Source organism: Panthera uncia (assembly GCF_023721935.1).
Source record: "Panthera uncia isolate 11264 chromosome B2 unlocalized genomic scaffold, Puncia_PCG_1.0 HiC_scaffold_24, whole genome shotgun sequence".
Taxonomy (NCBI): domain Eukaryota; kingdom Metazoa; phylum Chordata; class Mammalia; order Carnivora; family Felidae; genus Panthera; species Panthera uncia.
Genome location: NW_026057580.1, coordinates 20,971,742 through 20,995,339, shown reverse-complemented (window position 1 = coordinate 20,995,339; position 23,598 = coordinate 20,971,742). Strand labels below are relative to the sequence as shown.

The 23,598-nt window shown below is 45.0% G+C and overlaps 1 protein-coding gene and 1 long non-coding RNA gene across 6 annotated transcripts in view; both read left to right on the top strand.

Moving 5' to 3' along the window:
* The window catches only part of ELOVL5 (ELOVL fatty acid elongase 5), a 76,156-nt gene extending 62,672 nt beyond the window's left edge, over positions 1-13,484 (top strand). For 3 of the 4 annotated variants that reach the window (XM_049653822.1, XM_049653819.1, XM_049653821.1), the window contains 5 exons: positions 4,087-4,164; positions 4,920-5,091; positions 6,857-6,981; positions 10,345-10,479; positions 11,600-13,484. In XM_049653822.1, the coding sequence (XP_049509779.1) occupies positions 4,087-4,164; positions 4,920-5,091; positions 6,857-6,981; positions 10,345-10,479; positions 11,600-11,743 (654 nt within the window). In that variant the 3' untranslated portion in view covers positions 11,744-13,484. The remainder of the gene's footprint in view (positions 1-4,086; positions 4,165-4,919; positions 5,092-6,856; positions 6,982-10,344; positions 10,480-11,599) is intronic. The other variant, XM_049653820.1, reaches the window with a different exon arrangement.
* A 2,949-nt stretch (positions 13,485-16,433) lies between these two features.
* The window catches only part of LOC125938579 (uncharacterized), a 7,753-nt gene continuing 588 nt past the window's right edge, over positions 16,434-23,598 (top strand). Inside the window, exons 1-3 of one of the 2 annotated variants that reach the window (XR_007462742.1) lie at positions 16,434-17,618; positions 19,169-19,264; positions 20,006-23,598. The exon at positions 20,006-23,598 is cut by the window's right edge and continues 588 nt beyond it. This is a non-coding gene — a long non-coding RNA (uncharacterized LOC125938579). Of the gene's footprint in view, positions 17,619-19,168 lie in introns of both variants that reach the window. The other variant, XR_007462741.1, reaches the window with a different exon arrangement.

Genomic DNA, 23,598 nt, shown 5'->3' with positions numbered 1-23,598 from the left:
GAAAAGAATAAGTTCATGGTCACTGCTAACTTCATTGTGTTTGTCCCATGTGCCAGCTTGGATAGGATAAGCATGTGTACACTCCATGCATCTCATTTATTTCTCAGGGCATCCTGAAGAGGTGGGACTGCTATTTTTGTCCTGTTTGGGGAATGAAGAAACAGGTGTATAGAGATGGACATACTTGGTCTAAGGTCACCTAGCTAAATGTGGGATGCTAGGATTTAACCTCCTCCTGGCTAGTGCCCAAACCTGTGCTCTGTGCCCTTGGCCATATCGAGGTGGGTGAGGAGTGGCATGCTTGGAGAAGGAAAGGGGGCCCGTCTGACTTTAGGTCAGGGAGCAGGGGAAGTCAGCTTGGGGGAGTGTGTGGAAGAACGTGAATGCTTTGCCTAGGGTTTAGGATTGGGTTCTGAAGGCACTGAGAGTCTGAAGGGTTTTAAACCCAGAATTCAGTGGTTTGGGAGACCCTGGGGCCCCAGTGGAAGTGCTGAGTGGCAGTGGTGAGCAAGGGAGAGATGCCTGGTTGGCAGGGAGTCTCTACTAGGAGATCAGGATGGCGGGCCTGGGGCAGTTTGAAATGGCACTGGACGGATGAGAGCTTCTGGTTGGTGTACCTGCTTCACGTTTCAGTGCTGGGGAAGTTCATCTACCCAAGACCTGAAGTTCTTGAGCTTCTAGAGATGGTGGGTATTTTAGATAAGGATATTTCCCCCCATTTAAAGGAAAAGGGACAAATGGAATTTTAAGGTAATTAGCTTAAGGAGCAAGGCAGTCCAACCTGGCTGCCTTCTGAAAGACATTTTGAAAGAAAGGCATGTGTCAGTCCCTTCTGCTGGAGTTAACAGACCCTTCCTCAGTCAAAGTGGCTGCAGGATTACAGGGAAGGATTAGTCCTCTTCTTCCTCAGAGAGAGAGCTCCCTTGCTTTTCCCCTCTACCACCAAGGCAGGCATTCATGGATGCAACCATCTTTAATTTTGTGCGCGCGCGCGCACACACACACACACACACACACACACACACACACACACACACACCATTCTGTTCTCAAGTTGGCAAAAGCAACCCAGGGTATCTCAAGACACTATAAACCAAAACAGTAGCTGGAAAACAGTGATGGTAGGTCCTAGAATTTTAAATTAATAAGATGCTAAAATTTCAAAAATATGTCCTAGATACATGAGGACAGTCACTGTTAATAAATTTCAGTAAGGCTATCATTGTTAATGTATCTTTTAAATGGCATAAATTTATCTTCATGAAGAACTTTGCTGTATTGTCCTTACTTTTTATCATTTTCAGGAGTCCTGTGAAAATCTCATCGAGAACCATTAGTTCCCTTTCTGTATCATCCAGCCACAGAAGAGAATTCATTGGTTCCCTCAGGGGGTAAAAGGAAAGGCGGCAGCTCTTCTGAGGGCACACATGCCAACACCACTGACTCCCAACCCCTCTTGGGGTTCAGGCTTTGTGTCTTGATTCTTGGAACTTGAAATAAGGTCTGCATGTGGTGTGCTTCACTGGCTGTGACTTAAGAGGACAATAGACCTTATAAATTACCTTGTGGATGTTGGTTTTTCAAAGATAGTGCAGTGTAGGGGCACCTAGGTGGCTCATTCGGTAGGCATCCGACTTCGGCTTAGGTCATGATCTCTCATTCTGTGAGTTCGAGCCCCGCATTGGGCTCTGTGCTAACAGCTCAGAGCCTGGAGCCTGCTTCAGATTCTATGTCCCCCTCTCTCTCTGCCCCTTCCCCAGTCACACTTGGTCTCTCTCTCTCAAAAATAAATAAACATTAAAAAATTTATTTAAAAGATAGTGCAGTGTAGTTTGTATGTGGTTTATTTTTTTTAAGTCTTAACATAGAAATTGTAGAAAGTTAGAACAGAACCTTTAGAGATAATTTAGTCCAACCTCATCTTTTTACTTTAAAGTACCCAGGGCCTGAGGAACTCGGCGGGCTCGTCTCAGGTCCTGGGCCTTGGTGGATAGGATAGCAGCCTAGCTAGCCCAGCGCTCCAACCTTTCACTTCCTAATGCAGACTCTTCATCACATAATGATGCCTCCCTCGTGTGTGCCCCAAACCCCTGTGCTGGTCTTTGGCCACGAAGACCATGTTAATGCCTGATGCTTTTTTATGTATAGACGATGACAAAGCCAGAAAGCAAACCACAGAAAGGAAGTTAATAGGAAAAAAAGCAGTTTCTAAGCTGGGTGTCCAGTGAGAGTGCAGTGGCCACACCCACTACCGACATTTCTGAGGTCAGACTGGGTGGAAATTTAACCGTTTGTCTTCAGGCCCTTGTCATCCTTCGTGGCTCACCCACCATGAAACCCGTGGTTTCCACTCCTAGTTGCATGTTGAAATAGCTTGAGAGCTTTGTAAAAGGCCCCTCAAGATTCTGGTTTAATGATCTGGGGCGAGGCCAGGCATTAGTTTTTAGAAACTCCCCAGGTGATCCTGTTATGCAACTAGAATGGGAACCATAGCTTTGAGCCAGTGGTTCTCAAACTTTAGCTACATCAAAGTCACCTGTAAAACAGCCTGTTACCACACCGCTGGGCTTTGCACCCAGAAATTTCTGATTCAGTAGGTCTAGGGTGGGGCTTGTGGTTTTGTTTTTCTAACAAATTTCTGGCAGATACCGATGCTTCTAGGTTAGGGACCACACTTGATAAACCACAGTATTAGATTCTCCAAAGGTCTGTGATCATGACTCTGAAGCCCTATCTTGATGATCTGCCCCCAGAGTTTTGATTTTGAAGGTCCAGGGTAGGCTCAAGAATTTCCATGTCTTGTAAGTTCCCATGGGATGTGAATGCAGCTGGACTGGAGAACACACTTTGAGACCCAAGGCCAGTTTTTTATGCTGGATACCAGATGAGATCAGGCACGAGGCAGGCCACCACATCTGTACCCATCTGGTGCCAGTTGGCCACCAGAGAGAAAGTCACCAGGAAAACTCAAGGTCACCATAGGCTTTGGGAGGAAGCAGTGAGCTACAGTTTACCTGGACAAGGAGTAGCACCCCGTAGGTGTTTGTTTAGAACATAGTGTGGGGGCACCTGGGTGGCTCAGTTGGTTGAGCATCCAACTTCGGCTCAGGTCATGATCTCACAGTTCATGAGTTCAAGTTCCACATTGGGATCTGTGATGACAGCTCAGAACCTGGAGCCTGCTTGGGATTCTGTGTCTCCCTCTCTCTGCTCCTCCCCTGCTCACACTCTGTCTTTCTCTCTCTCAAAAATAAACAAACTTAAAAAAAAAAAATACTGTGGACATGCACAGGTGTTCAAATTAAATCTCTTCTCTGGACATTACAGTGGATCCTTAAGTCTCATCTAGACCAGGTGTCCTCACTGTGTACAGATGAGGAAACTGAGGCCGTCATATTGAACTGGTGATACCTGGAGCTTGCAGCTCAATTCTGGGGTCCTTTCTGTGACACTGTGGAGGTCTGCTTCGTGGACCCAGGGGATGATACAGCAACAGGAAATAATGAAGGCGAGGCTTACTGAATGATCCTAGGTTTTACAGCACCGGTTCTGGGAGTGTGGTCTCTAGACCAGCACCATCCATATTACCTGGGAACCTAGGAATTCTTGGACCCCACCCCAGGCCTACTGGATCAAAAACATTCCCCAGTGATCCTGTTTTAACACACCCTTTCAGGGATTCTGATGCCCCAAGGTCAAGTTTGAGAAGCCCCTGGTTTAGGGAAGGGCTGAGGCTGCCTGGTGGGCAGGACCCAGAGAGCCTGCCACCAAGCTGGTCGAGGCCTTGTGACAGCCTGGGGAATTGAAAATTGTGGAGAGAGCCAGCTTGGTAAGGCAGCACCCTGGAGTGACTCCCAGTTCACCCCTTGTGAAATTGAGACTTAGGTCATCTAAACTTCCCTTTGTCCACACTCCCTGTCATCCTGATTTTTGCTCAGGAGCAAAGAGCAGACTTGCCTCAGCCAGCCCAAGGTCAGTTGTCGCAAATTCAGAAACTAATTGAAGTTTAATTGAATAGGGCTTTATATGTTCTGATATTGTTGGTGATTGGCTTTTTCTGTTTTGTTTTGTTTTGTTTTATTTTAGTTAGTGACAGGAGTATGGGAAGGCAGGTACAACTTCTTCTGTCAGGGCACACGCAGCGCAGGAGAAGCAGATATGAAGGTATGGTCTCTCTTTTTTTTTAATAGTTTTTCTTTTTAACAAATCGTACAAAAAACAAAAAGTTCCATGAACTTCACTGCCCAAGGTAATTCCTACTGACATTTTTAAAAGAATTTTTTTTAACATACACATGGTATGAAAATTAGAACAACATGAGAGGTTTAAGATAAAAACTACAGTTTCATTTAGTAAAATTGAGTCCTATTAATTTTAGTTTCCGGGGGGGCGGGAGGGGGGGTTGGAAACGCATGCATTTCTCAGCATTTATATAAACAGGATCTTATGAATAATGCCTTAAATGCTATAATCATTCCTCAGAGTGCCCTGGGAGAGTGGTCTATTTATACATTGTGACTTCCACGCTGAGTGTTTTACATAAAAGGCTGCTGCTATATGTTCAGCATGGCAGTCCTTCCTCTCCTTAAAACTATTCGATGGGGCGCTTGGTGGCTCAGTTGGTTAAATGTCCGACTCTTCAGCTCGGGACATCATCTCAACGTGTCGTTTTTTTTGTTCATCTTGGAGGATGTCAGTGGTTCTTTTAAAATTTTTCCCTGTTGTCATTTCCAAGCTCCTTGCCCCCTGCCCCCACCCCCAGTATTCTTTAGTTAGTGATGCTCTCCAAATGACCAGAGCTCCTAGCTGCTGAAGAACTTGAGCCAGTGGGGCTTTGAGTGAACCTGGGATTCTGAGATGTTAGTAAAACATGTCAGGGGTGGTATTCCAGAGAAACATTGATGACCTCTTTCTCTTAGATTATCCGTGTCCTCTGGTGGTACTATTTTTCCAAGCTCATCGAATTCATGGACACCTTCTTCTTCATCTTGCGGAAGAATAACCACCAGATCACGGTCCTGCACGTCTACCACCATGCCTCCATGCTGAACATCTGGTGGTTTGTGATGAACTGGGTCCCCTGTGGCCACTGTAAGACTTAAATTGAGGCGGGGTCTGGGAACAGGTGTGAGCAGAGGGGCTGAATTAAAACCAAGGCTTTTAGAGAAGGTGCTGCCTCTGTAGATTTCTAGGTCAAGCATTTGAACTTTGTGTCTGAGTTGCTTTCATGATAGTGTGGCTGTGCACTCATTGAGCTGATAGAACCTTTTTCTAGCTAATAAACCATCCTCTGCTAACTTGGCAAAGTGAGGGAAAGACCAGATTTCCAGCCTGGGGCATATTAATAAATAGGGACAGTGTCCTCTGTCATAGAGGGCAGCTGTTCCAGGTAATTTCTAGTCCTTGTTTCTCTACAGTGTGGAAGGTGTTTGACTGATACAGGCAGGCCAAAAAGACAGAAGCACACCCTTGAGGGAGTACCAGGGAGTAAGACTACTGGTGAAACGCAGATTTAGCTGAGGGGCACCTAAGAAGTCTTGCATATACGCTAATACAATGACCCTCCCAGGGCATCTTCAGGGGCAAGCACCAGCATTTGAAGTAAATGCTCAAAGAAGGATGGGTGTTGTTTTTAGAAAGCTTATGGTCTGAAGTCTCATAATTTTCAGAGATTAAATTGTCACCATTAGATTTAGCTTGGGAGTTCTAACAAATGTTCTGATCAAAATTTCTGCCATCCAGCACTGAGGAATTTGAGAACCTTTGGGTCTATTCATGTGTTTTTTCCTAGGATAGCACTGACCTTGATTAATTCGGCCCAGCAAGGTTCACGCAGTCATAGAATTTTAAGACTAGAAAGGGAACTTGCCAAACTCAGCTCCCTTTGGGTTTGGGAGAAATGGAGATAGTAGAAGGTTTGGTAGAGCTCAGGTTCCAGGGCCCTCTCTCATGTTTTTTTTTTTTTCTTTCCCCCACCATCACATCTTATGGCTCGGGATTAATGACTTAACTTTCTAATAGAAACAGTGTCTCATTGCATTTGAAGAGTGGGTTACATTTTCAAAGAACTGGCAGGATAGTGGATTTTAACAAGCCCCGCTGGGCCCATGAGGAACAACCACAGGAACTGCACGTGACTGGCCCAAGGTCACACAGCCAGTTACTGTGCTAGCCAGGAGTAGAAATGCACTCCCTGATCCCAGCCTTGTGGACCGTGGCTCGTGGGAAAGCTGGAGAGCTCTGTTGGGTTGCCTGCTGTGGGGGAGGAGGACAGTCTAAAAAAAGAATTGGTGATTCTACTGGAATTTAAAAATCATGCGATAAAAGAGGAGTCTTTTGTTTCTAAGGAACTGGACTCTGGATTGTATTACTGAAAAAATATATATATATAAACACACATATATGTGTGTGCAGGCCTTCCAAGGCCTCTTCAAACCTAAGCACATGTATTAGACAACCAGCTGTGAACATACTGCTCGTCGGCTCCCTTCCCCAGGCCTTCAGCACAGCAGTCTGAGGCACTTGGGCATGTAAAGAAAAGCAGCTAGGTGATAGGAGTCTGGCGACAAAACCATTTGGTGCCAGAATGGGGTGGCGGCCTCCTGACTCTTGTATTCAGTGCCTCCCTGGCAGCTCCAGCTGACCCTGGCCTTAAAGCATCCCAGCAGCTGCCTGCCCAAGTGCCAGCTGAATTCTGAGTACAGGTCCGTGAAGTGCTTATTGCTGCAGTATCTGCCAGCCCCTATTCGAAAGCATCTTTTTTTGGGATTTGAAAAGAATTTTGGATTTTTTTTTTAACTTGTTATGTGTAAAACACTGATGCATTCTCCTTCCCAAATCCCCTCTGTTCTTTCAGCTTATTTTGGTGCCACACTTAACAGCTTCATCCACGTCCTCATGTACTCGTACTACGGTCTGTCATCTGTCCCTTCCATGCGCCCATACCTCTGGTGGAAGAAGTACATCACTCAGGGCCAGCTGGTACGTAACTCTCCCTCCCAGGACTCTCCTCCCAGGACTCGGTGGCTCCTCCCGCCTCTTCCTGGCTGTATTGTTATTTAATAGCCTCTAGGGGGCGCCTGGGTGGCTCATTCGGTTAAGCGTCCAACTTTGGCTCAGGTCATGATCTTGCAGTTTGTGGGTTCCAGCCCCACATCAGGCTCTGTGCTGACAGCTCAGAGCCTGGAGCCTGCTTCGGTTTCTGTGTCTCCCTCTCTCTCTGCTCCTCCCCTGCTCATGCTCTGTCAAAAATAAAGAAACGTTAAAAAAAAAAAAAATTAAAAATAGGGGCGCCTGGGTGGCTCAGTCGGTTAAGCATCTGATTTCAGCTCAGTTCATGAACTCGCGGTTTGTGAGTTGGAGCCCTGCCTCTGCCTCTGTGCTGACAGCTCAGAGCCTGGAGCCTGCTTCCGATTTGTGTCTCCGTCTCTCTCTCTGTTCCTCCCCTGCTTGCACGCGCACAGACACACACACACACACACACACACACACACACTCTGTCTCTCTCTCTCTCTCTCTCTCAAAAGTAAATAAAGATTAAAAATTTTTTAAAATAAAAATAAAGTAATAGCATCTAACATGTGCCTCTCGCGCCCTTTCTTATTTGATCCAGTTAAACTACTTGCAGAGAGGAAAATTTTCTTAATTTTAATTGGTGAGGAAATTGTGCCTGTGGGCGCACAGCTAATTGGGTTGTAGAATGAGGACTAGAATCTAATTTCCTGACTTCAAGTTAGGCCCTTTGTCCTTAGTTTGTGCACAAAGTGTGTGTGTGTGTGTGTGTGTGTGTGTGTGTGTGTGTGTGTTTCCGTTTCCAGGAGTTTTAGAAGGAGCTGGGGGGCGAGGTAGCAGGAGTCCCAGCTACTTGTAGCTGTTAGGCAGTGAGGATGTCTGTTAAGGCAGGTGCCAGGTGACCTCTCAGCCCCCGTGTAGCAAAGCACCCGTTGGTGAGAATGGCACCTGCTGTGCTTCAGATGACAGCCTCCTTCCTGAGATTCACCACACCGGGGCAACTGTTGCATTGGCGGTTTTGTCTCACCATCCTTTGTTAAGCTTCCCTGAGCTGTCAGCATATTACAGATGCATACTTCTCTCCCCTTGTGAATTCTTTCGTGAACTAATTATTAATATTACTACTAATCTTAAACACTGACATTTGTTGAGTCTATGTAAGGAAGCAGTTTTACGTGGACTATTCCAATAGTCTCATTTCATGTTGTTATCCCCATTTTGTGGATGAGGACGCTGAGGCAATAGGCCAATGCTAGCTGATTGAGGGTTTAGACATTAAACCCTTAGCCCTAGCCCTGCCCTATCAACACATTTTTCTAAAGAAACCAAGCTGATTCCAATCTTTCCAAGTCAATTATGATTTTCCAATATTTAAAAATAATCTGGCAAAAAAAAATCTGAGAAGATGGTCTGAACTACTTATGTGTTTGACATTTCATTATCACCTCTTTGCCAGCTGCTCTGCAGTCCTTGTTAATTTTTTCAGTCACCTGTGAGAAGGGATAATTGTTCTTTAACTTTCTTGTTACACTTGAGAAGTGATGCCGAAATTGATTTATACCACCCAGCCCTGGCTACGCAGAAGCAGCATTTAAAAGAACAGACTGGGAAAATTGGTTCCCCATTTAAGCTCTGCCCTTTGAAGTAGAATATTGCACTCAGTTTGCTTAGATTTAAGCACCACTCCTAGTTATTTCTTAGCTGGGAATACTTAACCTTAAAAAAGAGAAGAAGGGAAAGAAAACAAAAAACAGTTCTACATAAAAACCCTGGGAACTGGGATATGTGGTGGACAGAAACCTGCCCCCTGTTGTTATTCCTCTAGAAGACAACACCCTTCAGGAGCCACACCTCATTTTCACTCCTTTTCCCTGTTTCTCCAAGCAATTCCACATGCTTTTCAAGATTTATTCATCAGAAATTATCTATGAACTTAGCATTAAATCCCGATAGAAGTTCAGACCAGCCTTCTTCAAACCCAAATGGTACATGGATAAGGAATCAGAAGAGTGTCCAGTGGGATTGCATATCCCACGGAGATACCACTGTTATCTTTAAACATACACCCCCCACACCCTTCCTTTCTCCCCTAAAAAGGTAAAGCAAACAAAAAAATATCTTTCATCTCTATGAGGCACCTGGGTGACTCAGTCAATTAAGCATCCAGCTCTGGATTTCTGTTCAGGTCATGATCTCGTAGTTCGTGGGTTCGAGCTCTGCTTTGGGCTCTGCGCTGACAGTGTGGAGCCTGCTTGGGATTCTCTCTCTCTCTCTCTCTCTCTCTCTCTCTCTCTCTCTCTCTTTCTGCCCCTCCCCCACTTGCTCTCTCTCAAAAATAATAAGTAAACATTGTTTTTAAATACCTTGCATCTCTCTATACAGGGTCCCTAAAGTTTGTATGTGGAGGGGGGATTAAGTTTTCATTTCTTTACCCAGCTTCATTGAGATATAATAAGCTTGTAGCATTGTATGAAGTATATGGTATAATGATTGGATATATGTATGTATTGTGAGATGATTAGGACAATTAAGTTCAGTTAACCTCTAGAGTCACTATACATAGCTCCAATTTTTTTCTTGCTGTGAGCACTTCTAAGATCTACTCTCTTTTAACAGCTTGCGTATGTACAATATAGTATTTTTAACTATTCTCTGCATTTTTTTAAATTTTACTTTAGAGAGAGAGCATGCTTATACATGTGCATGTGAGTGCAAGCAGGGGAGGGGCAGAGATTGAAGAAGAGAATCCCAAGCAGGCTCCATGCTGTCTGTGCAGAGTCCGACATGAGGCTTGAACCCATGAACCTTGAGACCATGACCTGAGCTGAAATCAAGAGTCCAACGCTTAACTGGCTAAGCCACCCAGGCATCCCTATTTTCTGAATTAGAGAAAAGGTGATTGAAGTAGCCTGGAAGGGGAGAAGAATATATATAAGACAAAGGCACAGGGTCCCTGGGTGGCTCAGTGAGTTAAGCTTCTGACTCTTGGTATTGGCTCAGGTAATGGTCTCACAGTTCATGGGTTCGAGCCCTACATCGGGCTCTGCACTGACAGCCTGAAGCCTGCTTGGGATTCTCTCTCTTCCTCTCTGTCTGCCCCTCCCCCCCAAATAAATAAATAAACATTTTTTTTAAGACAAAGGCAAATATATAGTGTAGGATAAATTTATGTATAAATGTATGCATAGTGTTTATGAAGTGACTGACTTCTGCACCAGAAAGGCCTGTAAGTGTTTATTCACAGACTGAGGAGTGCTGGATGGAGAGCCAGTCTGGGGTGTCACTGTGTCCATGGGCCATGGCTGATCAGCTGTATCCCCTCTCTCCCACCAGCTTCAGTTTGTGCTGACAATCATCCAGACCAGCTGCGGGGTCATCTGGCCATGTTCGTTCCCTCTTGGGTGGCTGTACTTCCAGATTGGATACATGATCTCTCTAATTGCTTTCTTCACAAACTTCTACATTCAGGTAAATCTCACTCTTCTGTGGCCTTTGCTAAAAAGCCCCTCATCTGTTCATTTCAGGGGGCCATCACAACACGTGGGACCCTTGCTGTCACAGTGACAGGGCAGCCCCTGCCTACAGGAGGGGGACTTCTGCCAACGTAGGAGATGCTGAAATCTGTCCCAAACCTCCAGAGGGCTCCATCTTTGGAAAGAGGGCTCGGGATTCACGTGGGAAAGCAGAGCTGTTGAACAAGCTCCGTGTTGGATTGCTCAGGGCCCCCTGCAGACACGTGATGGGTGATTTCAGTCAGTCTCACAGCCCTACTGCTCAGAACTTTGTGACGAAATTAAATGTCCAAAGAAATTTCCCTCACAGCTCTCAGCTGTAGATAGAAATCTGCCTCTTTGTCCCAGTTTTCTCACACGTCCACTGCTTGGGTTTGGGGGCTCAGTTCATTCCGAAGTGCATGATGTGAGGTAAGTTTTACTCACAGAAGGGTCCATTTAGGGTAGATTGTCTCCCATGGATCACTTGGTGGCTCCCCGCCACCCCTGGATGACGTGTGTTCCTGCTCCCGTGCAGTGCCTGGTTCTGGGCAGGCACCAGAGGTCAGGAGCAAGGGCAGAGGCCATGGATGTGGAGGCAGTAAAGCCCAGTCCGTCGACCAGCCACCTGGGGGCTCAGCCCCTTCCCTGTGCCCACAGGCACCTTTCTTCACACACCCCTGCACATGGTGTGTTTGAGTGAGCTCGTGAGCAGACCTTGAAGATAAGAGATGTGAGTGACGGGAGAGCTACTACTACAGAGAGGGAGAAGCTGGTGTGGCCTTGTAACCTCGATAACCTGCCATCCGGATACAGACAGGGCAAAGCCAAATAAAGCGCAAATGGAATTTTCTACTTAATTTTTAGAATAGCACTTATATCGCAGCCTATACCTCCCTGAACTCAGCTCATGCTACGCCTCAAAAAAGAAAAAGTGATTAAAACCGGTGGCAAAAAATGTACCCAGGGTCGCCTGACTGCAGACCTCGCGGTATTGGATGCTAGCAGGAAACTAGGTTGGAGTTAGGGAAGCAGGGCGCCCCCATCCACCAGCAGAGCACCCATTCACACGGCCTGTCTGCCCTTCTTCATTTCAGACTTACAACAAGAAGGGGGCCTCGCGGAGGAAAGAGCACCTGAAAGACCACCAGAATGGGTCCGTGGCTGCTGTGAACGGACACACCAACAGCTTTTCTTCCCTGGAAAACCATGTGAAGCCAAGGAAGCAGCGCAAGGATTGAAGCGGAAGAGTTGAAGACCTCCAAAACCCATCGTCTGATTGTAAGCACAGTATGAGTTGTGCCCGATGCTCGTTAACAGCTGCTGTAACTAGTCCGGCCTACAATAGTGTGACTCATGTAGGACCTCTTTCATCAGTTCAAAACCCCTAGAATACCTATACAGATTATACATGTAGGCATAAGATTTTTAACATTTCTGGGCTCTCACCGACCCTGCGCTAGACTGTGGAGGGCGTATTATTGTAGTATACGACACTGCTGTTGCCTTATTAGTTATAACATGATAGGTGCTGAATTGTGATTCACAATTTAAAAACACTGTAATCCAAACTTTTTTTTTTTTTTTACTGTAGATCATGCATGTGACTGTAAATTTGTACAATGTTGTTACAGTAGAAAAACACACATGCCTTAAAATTTAAAAAGCAGGGCCCAAAGCTTATTAATTTAAATTAGGATATGTCTCAAGTTTTTATTCATTTTTAATAGCTCTGTTTAGAAAAATCAAAGACCATGATTTATTGAACTAGCGTGTGACACATAATGTCAAGTGACTTGTATATGTGAAATCAGAAATGGCACCTTCAGTTTTATAATATTGGCTTTAAATCAGGCAGGCTCAATTCTAGTGGAACAGTCAGTTTAACTTTTTAACAGATCTTATTTTTTTATTTTGAGTGCCACTATTAATAATGTAAAAAGGGAGGGGGGTGCTCTAAAGCAGTTTTGATGAAACCTAAGTATATATTCTTTGTCTTCAAGATTTTAGGAAGTATGTAGGGCGAGTGGGACATTTAAAATATCTGAAGTGCTAAGTGTTTTTATACAGGAAACAACGCCCATTTTGCTTTCCACTCGTCAGAGGGAGGATGTACACTTTTCAAAAGAGATACTGAATATTTACCATTTGACGGAATCCCATAGATGAACAATGGGGAACTAGTTGGCCAGGGTCCAAATTTGGGTTGATTCCTGTGCTGCTGTCTGTTTTGACACAAACTTCTTTTAAAATGTGCCTAGCTTATTAAAATGAATAAATGGGGGGAAAAGGGACCTTAAAAAGTTTTAAGGTAAAATTAAACAGATAGCTATAGCCTAAGAGAACTGGGAAATTGGATAGAGATAATTTGTTTAATGTAAATCTAATGGTATGTCATTTTTTTTTTCTGCTTAGAATCTAAAGATTTGTGTAGAACTGCTTATTTAAAAATAAGACTGCTTATCATAAAATCATGTCTATCACACTTGAGGCAGTGGTCAAACAAATAAGGACTATTGTGTGTGTCATTTTAAAGTGTTGAAATTTAGTCTCTGAATATCTTCTGCATTCGGGGAAAAAACAGTCATTGAACCACTCGTGACGCATCTGAGAAGGTCATCGACAATGTATAAACTAATTGTTGGTTTGATATTTATGTAAATATCAGTTTATCATGCTTTAATTTTGCACATTCATATTATAGGGAGCCGATTGGTTCTCTTCTTAGTCTTGTGGGTTTTCTGTTTGGAAGGAGTCACAGCATCTGTTTACATTTACCTTATCAAATCTAGAATGTGTATATTTGTAAATGTGTGTCTTCCTAGGTACTAGTTTGCGAATGTCTTTACATATTTCAATACAGAAACTATAACATTCAATAGTGTGCTGTCAAAGTGTGCTTTAGCTCACCTGGGTATATTCACACTGTTAAATAATGTCTGAACATTAATCATTAAAACATTTTTGATTACCTGTGCTCGCGTTTTACGTTGTTTGTATGCTACCAATTCGGACACGTTGGAGGAAAATCCACTTTCTTCACCTTGTAGGAACTCACCCAGGTAGATGTAAATAATTTAGTGGGAAAGGTTATCCTGTTGCTCAGCTCACATGAGGACAGATCCCCATGTAGTGAGGCATGGTGGTCAGTCCCCCTAATGGTTTCGTCTCGGCCTTTTTCTGATATCCCAACCAAAGGTCCCAGCTTTCTAAGCCCACCCTTTCCCCCTCCCCCCCTCCCCTCCATGCCCCCCTTCCCCCTTTCCTCCCATCCTCCATTCCACCCTTCTCCCCACTTTCACCTCTTCCCCTACCAAAATTCTCCTCTTCCCCCTTCCTCCCATCCTCTCTCCCTCCCCACACCTTCAGGCGATTAGTTACTTTCCTAGGTCTAGACCAGAGGTCTGCACATTTTTTCTGTAAAGAGCCAGAGAATACAAATTTTAGGTTTCGCAGTCCATACAGTCTCTGCCGTGACTTTCTATGCCGTTGTGTAGAGCAAAAGCAGCCATAGACAATACGTGTATGGATGGACGTGGCTGTGTTCCAATAAAGCTTTACTTGCAAAACACAAGACCTGCGCAGCCGTAATTTGCTGACCCCTTCTCTAGAGTAATGAGAACCCACCTTAGTCCCAAAGCCCTATTGCTTTCTTTGCCAAAGACCATTTCGTGTCCCCAAGTCTGACCTACAGATCCAACCATGTACACAGAGCACTGACATGTTCCTTCCATCTCCTTCGTACCACATGGTCCCCAGTGTAGGCTGGAATCTTAGCTTTTTTTTCTTTTTTAATTTTTTTTTTTTAAGATTTATTTATTTCTGAGGGAGCATGAGTGGGGGAGGGGCAGAGAGAGAGGGAGACACAGAATCCAAAGCAGGCTCCAGGCTCTGAGCCATCAGCCCAGAGCCCGACGCGGGGCTCAAACTTACGGACCGTGAGATAGTGACCTGAGCTGAAGTCGGATGCTTAACCAACTGAGCCACCCAGGCGCCCCTGGAATCTTAGCTTTTGAATGCCTTCCAGCTTGTCAATATCACCTTAAAAACGTCATGTGAGACTGCATTCAGTATTTGGGATATCGTCTGAAAAATACAGAGGGCTATGGGGGTTTGGTGGTGGTGATTAGTCCGATCCATGCCCTTCCCCTCTAAATCCAGAACACTTTGAAAAAAACACAAGACCTAGAAATCAGATGAACGAAGATCAAAATAGTTCATCTCACTGGAAAGACTGGCTGGGTGAAGCTAAGATTACAATAGGGCTTACTTATTACCCTGGCCGATAACCCTACTGACGTAAACTTAGCAGGGCTGGCTCTAGCACACCAGTGGTTTGTGGTATTTGTTGGTCTGGTGATGAGGTCATTAAAATATTTTGCATTGACCAGTAATTGACCCACCTTAACTCCAAGCTCCCCTTGCACCGTCAGATTCTGTCCTAGTGACGTTGCCGTGCTGAGAAAGTATGTTCAGTGTATCTCCCAATCTCGGCAGCCAGAGTCGCCCTCCTCCCCTCAGAGACGTAAGTGGGTAAGAGAGCAGAGTGGGGCCGCACCTGTTCCCATCCTTTTCTCTCTATTATATAGGGAATTGGGAGGGCGGGAGAGGATGGGGTGGGGAGGGAGGATTCACATCTCCCTTCTTCTTAGCAGCCTTCCCATGTATGTGGAGGGGCAGTGCAGCCTCATGTGAGAAGCACAATGTGGAGGCCTAATTGCCTGGTTGTTGTTCTGCCTGTATGGCCTTTAGGCAAATAGAACACAGAGCCCTTGGAACCACATCAAGCACAGAGTAAACTAAGTTTTTAGCTGTTACCTTCAAGATCCTGTTCTGTTCACTCATCTCTTAAAACTATTACCTATTGGGGTGCCTGGGTGGCTCCATCGGTTAAGCGTCCAACTCTTGATTTCGGCTCAGCTCATGATATCACAGTTGTGAGATTGAGCCCCGTGTCAGGCTTTGCACCGGGCGCGGAGCCTGCTTGGGATTCTCTCTCTCTCTCTCTCTCTCTCTCTCTCTCTCTCTGCCTGCCCCCTACTCATGCCTTCTCTCAAAATAAAAAGAAAAAAAAAGCTCATTTTGTCATTTTTAACATTTTTTTGAGCTTCCTTTTCCGAGGAATATGTGCCATAAATATGTTGAGTGCCAGCAAATTCATGGCACTCACCCAAAGGGAGAAGGTTCCCAGGACTGATTTTTGCCATTGTTTTCATATAATGTCTGGACTCAGCTTGTGGTCTAAGGTTGTGCAGATGGCTCAGGCTCTGCGGTGGAAGTTGTAGGAGTAAGCCAACTGGAACCCAGTACCTGACGATATAGTGGTGGCAGAGAACCAATCACACGGTTGTCACTGAATGTCCCCTTTCCCAGATCATCCGGACTCACTGGGAGAGTGCTTGGTACAGAGGGCTGAGGGAGGTGTCCTGAGCAAACGGGGATCTGTGACATAATACTTCAGTTCCTAAAGAAGCCTTTGTTGGGTCGGGACCAAACATGCACACAGATGATTTCACAGGGTGGTTTGTGGTGAGTGCCACGAGATGGATGTAAACCGACCACTGTAAAAGCCCAGGGAGAGAGAACTTTTCTAACAAGGTGGTTGAGAAGAGCTCTGTGAAGGTGGGGGCTTAATCTGAGCCTTTGCAGACCATCTGGATTTAGGTAGGTGGTGGCTGAGGTTGCCTGAGAGAGACTGCAGGAGCGAATGAGCAAAAGGCTGAGCCAGTGAGGTGACACATGGCACCCAACTATTGATTGTGTGAGAGAAACTGCTTATTTTTTAAATAAGGTGAAGTGGGAAGAGGTTGGAATTTGGGTGTTCCCACTGATGACACGTGCTCAAAGTTCCCAGGGGAGGTAGTAATTATGCCTCGAAAAGATTATCCCTAGCTATGCCTCCTGCCCAGACGCCCTCTTCCTGCTCCCTGTTACTAGCAGTGCTGAGGCAGGGCCTGGCGGTGGTTATGATAAGACTTGGGACTCTCCTGTTAGTTATTAACTGATGGGAGCCTGTCCGTTGAGCAGATGCAAAGGGGGCCTCAACCCTGGTGACAGTTCTTTCCAGCCAAAGACCTAGCACTTGAAGTCTAAAAAACTTGGGGCACCTGGAGGAAGGATCACGGGTGGGATTCCATGATGGCTTGTAAACAAATTTGTAAGCAACTATGTCAACACGTATTACTACTGGCATTCTGTGTTCAAATGATAAGCATAGATGTGGGTTTCCCTTGACTGATGAATTTGATCATGCTTTAACCGATCTAGCCCTTTTCAGCAATGTCCAGTGAAACAGGTACCTGTTTGTAGCAAACCATCAGTACTAGGTTCCAACAATCTCACACCCTCCTGTACTCCCTTATCGGTTGTCATTTCTTTGTAAAACTGTGTGACCAGGGGTTGTCAAAGCCCCTCCTGCCTGCTGATGGATTCATCCAGAGCTCATTTTACTGAGTAAGAACAAGGCCCAAAGTCATGCCATGCCCTTAACAAGAGAGCAGTCAGAATTCAAATATTAAGCTTTCCTAAGGGCTTCAGAAGAGAGAATTGTAGTGGCCCCAACCTAGACCCTAAATTCCACCCACCCTTATTTTAGAACTGAGTGCAATGGGATATATGTCTTAGGGTACAAAAGGCACTCTTACCTGTTCTAGAAGGGGTCTATGTATCTTTGGAAGTGACACAGCGTACATGTTAGAATAAAGGCTTTGCCATTTACTGTGCGATTGCAAGCATTACCTTGCTCTTCTGAACCTCAGTTTCCCCAACTGTAAAGAGAGATATAGATACCTAGCATAGATAGCTGAACTTATATGCAGAGATGAGGGGTGCCTGGGTGGCTCAGTCAGTTAAGCATCTGACATTTGATTTTGGCTCATGTCGTGATCTCATGACTTGTGAATTTGAGCCCTGAATCTGGCTGTGCACTGACAGTGTGGAGCCTGCTTGGGATTCTCTGTCTCCCTCTCTCTGCCCTTTCCCCACTCATTCTCTCTGCCTCAAAAATAAATAAATAAACATTAAAAATTTTTTTATTGCAGAGATGAAATATTAAGTGTTTAGCACGGACCCTTGCAGTAAAAGTCACTTATTATCAAGGATGAAAAGATCACATAGGTAAGTAAACAAGGAAGCATGCTGATCAATTCTGTATCCAATTTTAAATCTGTTCAATACAAATTATTTGCACTAAGTTATCCTTGGTTGAAGCTCAGTTATTAATAGCTCTTGGTGGGGCATCTAGGTGGCTCAGGTCATGATTTCATGGTTTGTGAGTTCAAGCCCCACATGGACGGGGGTCTCTCTCTCTCTCTCTCAAAAATAAATAAGCATTAAAAAAAAAAAAAAGCTCTTGGTAAGGGAACTCAAGTTTCTTAGGAAAATGGATGAACTGAACATCTTAAATTTAGTTGCCTCACAAAATGATATTAAGTAGGATAATAGTCTAATCTTAAGTGGTCACTCAAAAGTTATCTATTAATAGCACCAACTGGCATGAAATTCTGGTAGGATACATCATGATTTGCTGGGTCTTTCATGAATAAACGAGGGGGTTGTAGGAGCATTCTGGTCCCTTCCCTCTTAAACATTGTGTGATTGCAAAGTAGGACTCCCGACAGCCCGAATTTGCTTATAGCTCCTTGCCTTGTCAGGACATTGACACGTAAGGCAGAACATACTTGCTGTTCATCTCCAAGGTGAGACTTTGAACACACAGAGCATGATACAAGGAATACTATTTGGCTCTGTGGGACCATAGACTGTAAGGCCTTCCCTATGTATCTCAACACTTCTTAAGAAAAGCAGCCTGGATTTAATATAGCAACATTTTGTTTGGGCTCTTTTATTTTTTTTGTTTGTTTATTTTTGAGAGAGAGTGCATGAGCAGAGGAGGGGCAGAGAGAGAGAGAATCCCAAGCAAGCTCCATGCTGTCAGCACAGATGCAGGGCTCGATCCTACAAACCGCGAGAACATAACCTGAGCTGAAATCAAGAGTCAGACGCTCAAGCAACTGAGCCACCCAGGTGCCCCTTATTTGGGCTCTTTTAGATTAGTCCCCAGTGTTTGGAGAATTTAAGAGCTTTATATTTTTTTACAGCGTGTTTTGCTGAAAATAACTCTTGATTTAAATGTGGCTCTTTATGAAATGAAGTCAAGGAATTCAGCAATTTCTCTGGCCCAAGGTCCAAGTGAGCATGGACTGTGTCCCTGGCCCTGTGGTAGGAGATTTGCAATGAGGTTTCTGTAGAAGCAGAGGCAGGAAAAGATTAGAAGAAAAGTACAAAGTTTGGATAAAAGGATTAAAAGTAAGCCATCAGTGCAATAAAACCAGAGAAGGAGCACCTTTCTGGAGACAGCAGTTTTTATGATCTGAGTTAAATAGAAATGGTGTGCTCACAAGCCTTCCAGATCCCTGAAGGCATTCTGATTGGGTCAGGCGTCCCAGAAGGGAGTCAGGTGGGGACAGCGCCATGGTCTGAATGCGTGTCTCCCCCACCTCCGCCCCCATCAAATTCATACGTTGAAGCCTAATGCTCAGTGTTGACGGTACCTGGAAGTAGGGCTTTCGGGGGGTGATTATGTCATGAGGGACAGCCCCTGCGCTCGGGGTTACTGCCTGGTACAAGACTCCCCAGAGAGCTAGCTCCTCTGTTCTGCCATGTAGGTAATGGCGAGAAGATGACCACCTATGAGAAAGTAGACCCTCACCAGACACCGTATCTGCCAGCACCTTGATCTTGGACTCCCAGCCTCCAGAACGGTGAGCAATAAACGTGCACTGTTTATAAGCCACTCGGCCTGTGTGTTCCGTTAACGGCAGCCTGAATGAACTAGGACGCGTGCTTAGTACCAAGCGCCAACGGAGTGAGGCCAGAGGTGCTTTCCGCCCCGAGTCTAGCTGTGAGCGGCCATCCTCCCCATTTTACAGATGAAGCTAAATCCCACAGAGGGTACGTGCCCTGCCGTGACCTGCCAAGGAAAGCGTGGCCTCCAACGCTTTCCAACGAGCTGTTCTGTTCCCATGTTAATGCCTTTAGAGCTCACTGCGCAGGGAGACGCCCCAACAGCAGCCCCTCAGACCAGCTCGTCTCAGGGCATTTACAGCTGCATGGACTGGAATCATGCTGGCTACTTCCTTTCCAACCAGGGAGAGAATTTGCCCACGAGTTTTATATCCGTGCGATTTTATATATTTGAAAAATACCCATTATCAGTTAATGGATTAGAATGTTGGGAGAGTCACTCAAAGAGAACCCCAAATATCAAAATGTCTGATTTAAAGCTTTGGAATATTTAAAGGGCTTTAACTTATTGCACGATTCCCTTCCTTCTGGGATGCCACTGGGTAAAAGAAACTGCCAAGTCATAAAAGCAAATACCAAATAATATCTGTAAATGTGATAAAAAAAATTTTCAGGAGAAAAAGAAGTTCACAAGTCTTTTTTTAAAAAACTAACGGTAATCTATATTTAGACAACCACATAGCATTTATTTTTTTCAGCATCACAGTAAGACTTGAATTTAAGCTTCTCCCAGACACAGAAGAAAGACGATTCCAAACTGTTTTGGCCACAGGGAGGTTACACAGCATCTCAGCCACATGCTGCTTCCTCCAGCCCCCTGTTTTAGGTTCTTCCTCTGCACATGCCCACTCTGCTCCACGCATCTTGCTAGTTGCTGGGGAAGCAACGGTGAAAAAATCACTCAGTTGAGCTGCCGCAGCGTGACAGGCGGGCTTCGACATCGACAACTTGTATTTCTAGCCCTGCATGATAGGCAGGGCTATCTTGCTGAAGATTTTTTCAAGTGACAGTTTACGATCCAAACTAAAGTGAAATCCAAGTATGAACAGGGAGTACCAATGTCAGCCAAGGACAAATGGCTCAATGGATGCTATTCATGAATGGCACAACCTGCCTGGCAGCTGGCAAGGTTCTTTAATGAGAAGAAGGAGACAAATGACCATTTCAGGAAGTCTAAAATGGTTTGTGTGTTGGCCGTGGGGCATCTGTGTGTTACATGATCTCACTCCATTCTGGAAGATGAGGTATGGATTCCAGACAGCCCACTCCATTCTAAGACACTTGAGGGCAGGGACTGTCTTGTATTTGTATCTCCATCCCCAGGGCCCACCTGGTACAGCTCCAAACAGTACATGTTCCATAAATGTTGTGATGAAGGGAAGTACTCAGGAAAGATTAACCAGTGAGATAGATCGTTAAGAAAACAAAAAACAAAAAACAAAAACAGGTTTTCCAGCCAACTGGATCTGAATTTAGATCCCGTCACCACTTGATAACCATGTATCGTGGACTGAATGTTTGCATCCCCACAAATTCATATGTTGAAACCCTGCCCCCCAATGTAATGGTATAAAGAGATGGGCTTTGGGAGGTAATTAGGAGTAGAGGAAGTCGCGGGTGGAGCCTTATTAATGGGATTAGTGTCCTTATAAGAGCCATAAGAGAGCTTGTTTCTCTCTGCTCTCTGCCACTTGAGGATACAATGAGAACTTGGCAGTCTGCAACCAAGAAGAGGGTCTCACCAGAACCTGACCTTGCTGGCACTCTGGTTCCAGACTTCCAGCCTCCAGAACTATAAGAAATAAATGTCTGGGGCGCCAGGGTGGCTCAGTCGGTAAAACGTCCGACTTTGGCTCAGGTCATGATCTTGCAGTTTGTGAGTTCAAGCCCTGCGTCGGGCTCTGTGCTGATGGCTCAGAGCCTGGAACCTGCTTCAAATTCTGTATCTCCCCCTCTCTCTGCCCCTCCCATGTTCATGCTCTGTCTCTGTCTCTCTCTCTCTCTCTCTCTCTCTCTCTCTCTCTCAATAATAAATAAATGTTAAAAAAAATAAGAAAAAAAAAAAAAAGAAAGAAAGTAATGTCTGCTTCTGGGGCACCTGGGTGACTCAGTCAGTTCAGCACCAGATTCTTGATTATGGCTGAGGTCATGATCTCACAATTCGTGAGATCGAACCCCACATTGGGCTCTGTGCTGACAGCTCCCACACTCGCACTCTCTCCCTCTCTCACTTAAAAAAAATAAATGTCTGTGGGGCACCTGGATGGCTTAATCGGTTAAGCATCCGACTTCTGATTTTGGCTTAGGTCACGCATGATCTCATGGTTCTTGAGGTCGAGCCCATGTCAGGCTCTGCATTGAAGGTGCAGAGCCTGCTTTGGATTCTCCCTCACCCTCTCTCTCCTCTTCCTCTGCTCAATCTCAAAATCAATAAATAGACATTTGAGAAGTAAATAAATGTCTGTCTGTAAGCCACTTTGTGTATGGTACTTTGGTATTGAACTAAGACACAATGTGACCTTGTCAAGGGCTGGAGAAAATACATATGGATCACATGGTCTACCAGGGGGACTCAGAAGGAATTATCCCCACATAATAGTTGATGGTTATTCAAGGTGGTGGTGTAGCAGAAATAAAGTCTGCATTCCTTAAAAATCTCATCTGTTTCCGATAGACCTAGGATGCCAGAGCAGCTCATCTGAATTGTAAAACCCCCAAGTCAGTAAACGTGACAGTCATAGTGACCAAGACCCCAGAAACTCTCCCCCAAATCCCTAAATGCTTCCAGCCTGCTGGGACCCAAGGTGGTCACTGTTGGGTGCAGGGCCTGGGAGAGTCTGTAGCGAATCAGCACATTGAAAAGACATGGTAGAGCAGACCAAGGGTCACTAGCTTCCCTCTGCCTCAGGGCCACCTCTAGACAATTGCTTTACAGAGAATCAAATGCTGAATCTTCCCATGGCCTATCCTCCCTGAGCTGGCCCCAGCCTCCTCAGATCACCCTGTGCCCTCCAATTGCATTCAGCTACCCTCAAGTCTTTGCTGGCTTTCTGGTGGAGCCTTTCCCATCTTGAGGTCCTTATTCTTGCTGCTCTTCCCCAGAGATTTCCATGACTCATCCCCGCACTTGAATGCCACATCCCCAAAGAGGCCCTTCTTGAACTACCAGATCTAAAATATCACCTTCCCCCCAACACACACACTCCATTCTCTTACTTGGCTTTATTTTCCTTTGTAACATATTCATTAGGTTAAATACTTATTTTGTCTCCCTCCTGGAGGACAAGATCTTCTCTTGCCGGGCACCTAGGGAAAGTCTCACATACCTGAATAAATGAACTTGTGAATGAATGAATTTGAGATGATTAGTGTAGATGTTGCCCACACCCTCCCATGGGTGGGGGCGGAGGGCGGCTTTAACCTTGACTGGCACAAGAAGGGCACTGTGTTGTTAATAGCCCTGAGGTTATCAATAAGACATCTTAATCATCTCAGGAAAACAGGCCAGATATATTTCAGAATGGAGCACATGACAGTGAACAGTCAAATCCCACCAATGTTAAGAATTAATGAGCTGTCTGCTCTCTTATGAACTTAATGTATAAATTCTGCTGCTCTGTGCCATTTGGATTTAGAATGAAAGACTAAAATAATTGTGAAGGTGAAGGACACCATTGGGAACTATTTTTAGGATCCGGCAACAAAGGTTTTGTGTGTGTGTGTGTGTTTTTTTTAAGTTGAGCCTTATTTGATTTTATGACCTTTCTTAAGTGCTTCTCGAATTATAGGTTGGGAATTATGATCATCCCAATTTTTCTGATTATTAGAACTCACAAACTCTTAGTGCCTTGATGAGGAGAGAATGGAGTGATGGTAACTTCTTTCAGTGAAGAAATTAAAGAAATCCAGAGGTCACTCTATTGTTAATTTTCTTTGAGATTCTTACCGCTTCCCCAGTCAAGCATAAGTAGGTGGTGGGATGTATTCACAGGCAAAGTGGTCCGTGCCATGGTCTGCCAAAGAGTTTTATAGGCATGACTTCAGATATTGTGTCGAGGATTCTTCATTCACTGCTCTTAGAAATAACTTTTCAGGAGCGCCTAGGTGGCTCATTCGGTTGAGCATCCAACTCTTGATATCAGCTCAGGTCATGATCCCAGGGTCATGGGATCAAGCCCCGAGGGGCTCCACACTGAGCGTGGGCCTGCTTGGGATTCTCTCTATATATGAAATGAAATGAAATGAAATGAAATGAAATGAAATGAAATGAAATGAAATGAAATGAAATGAA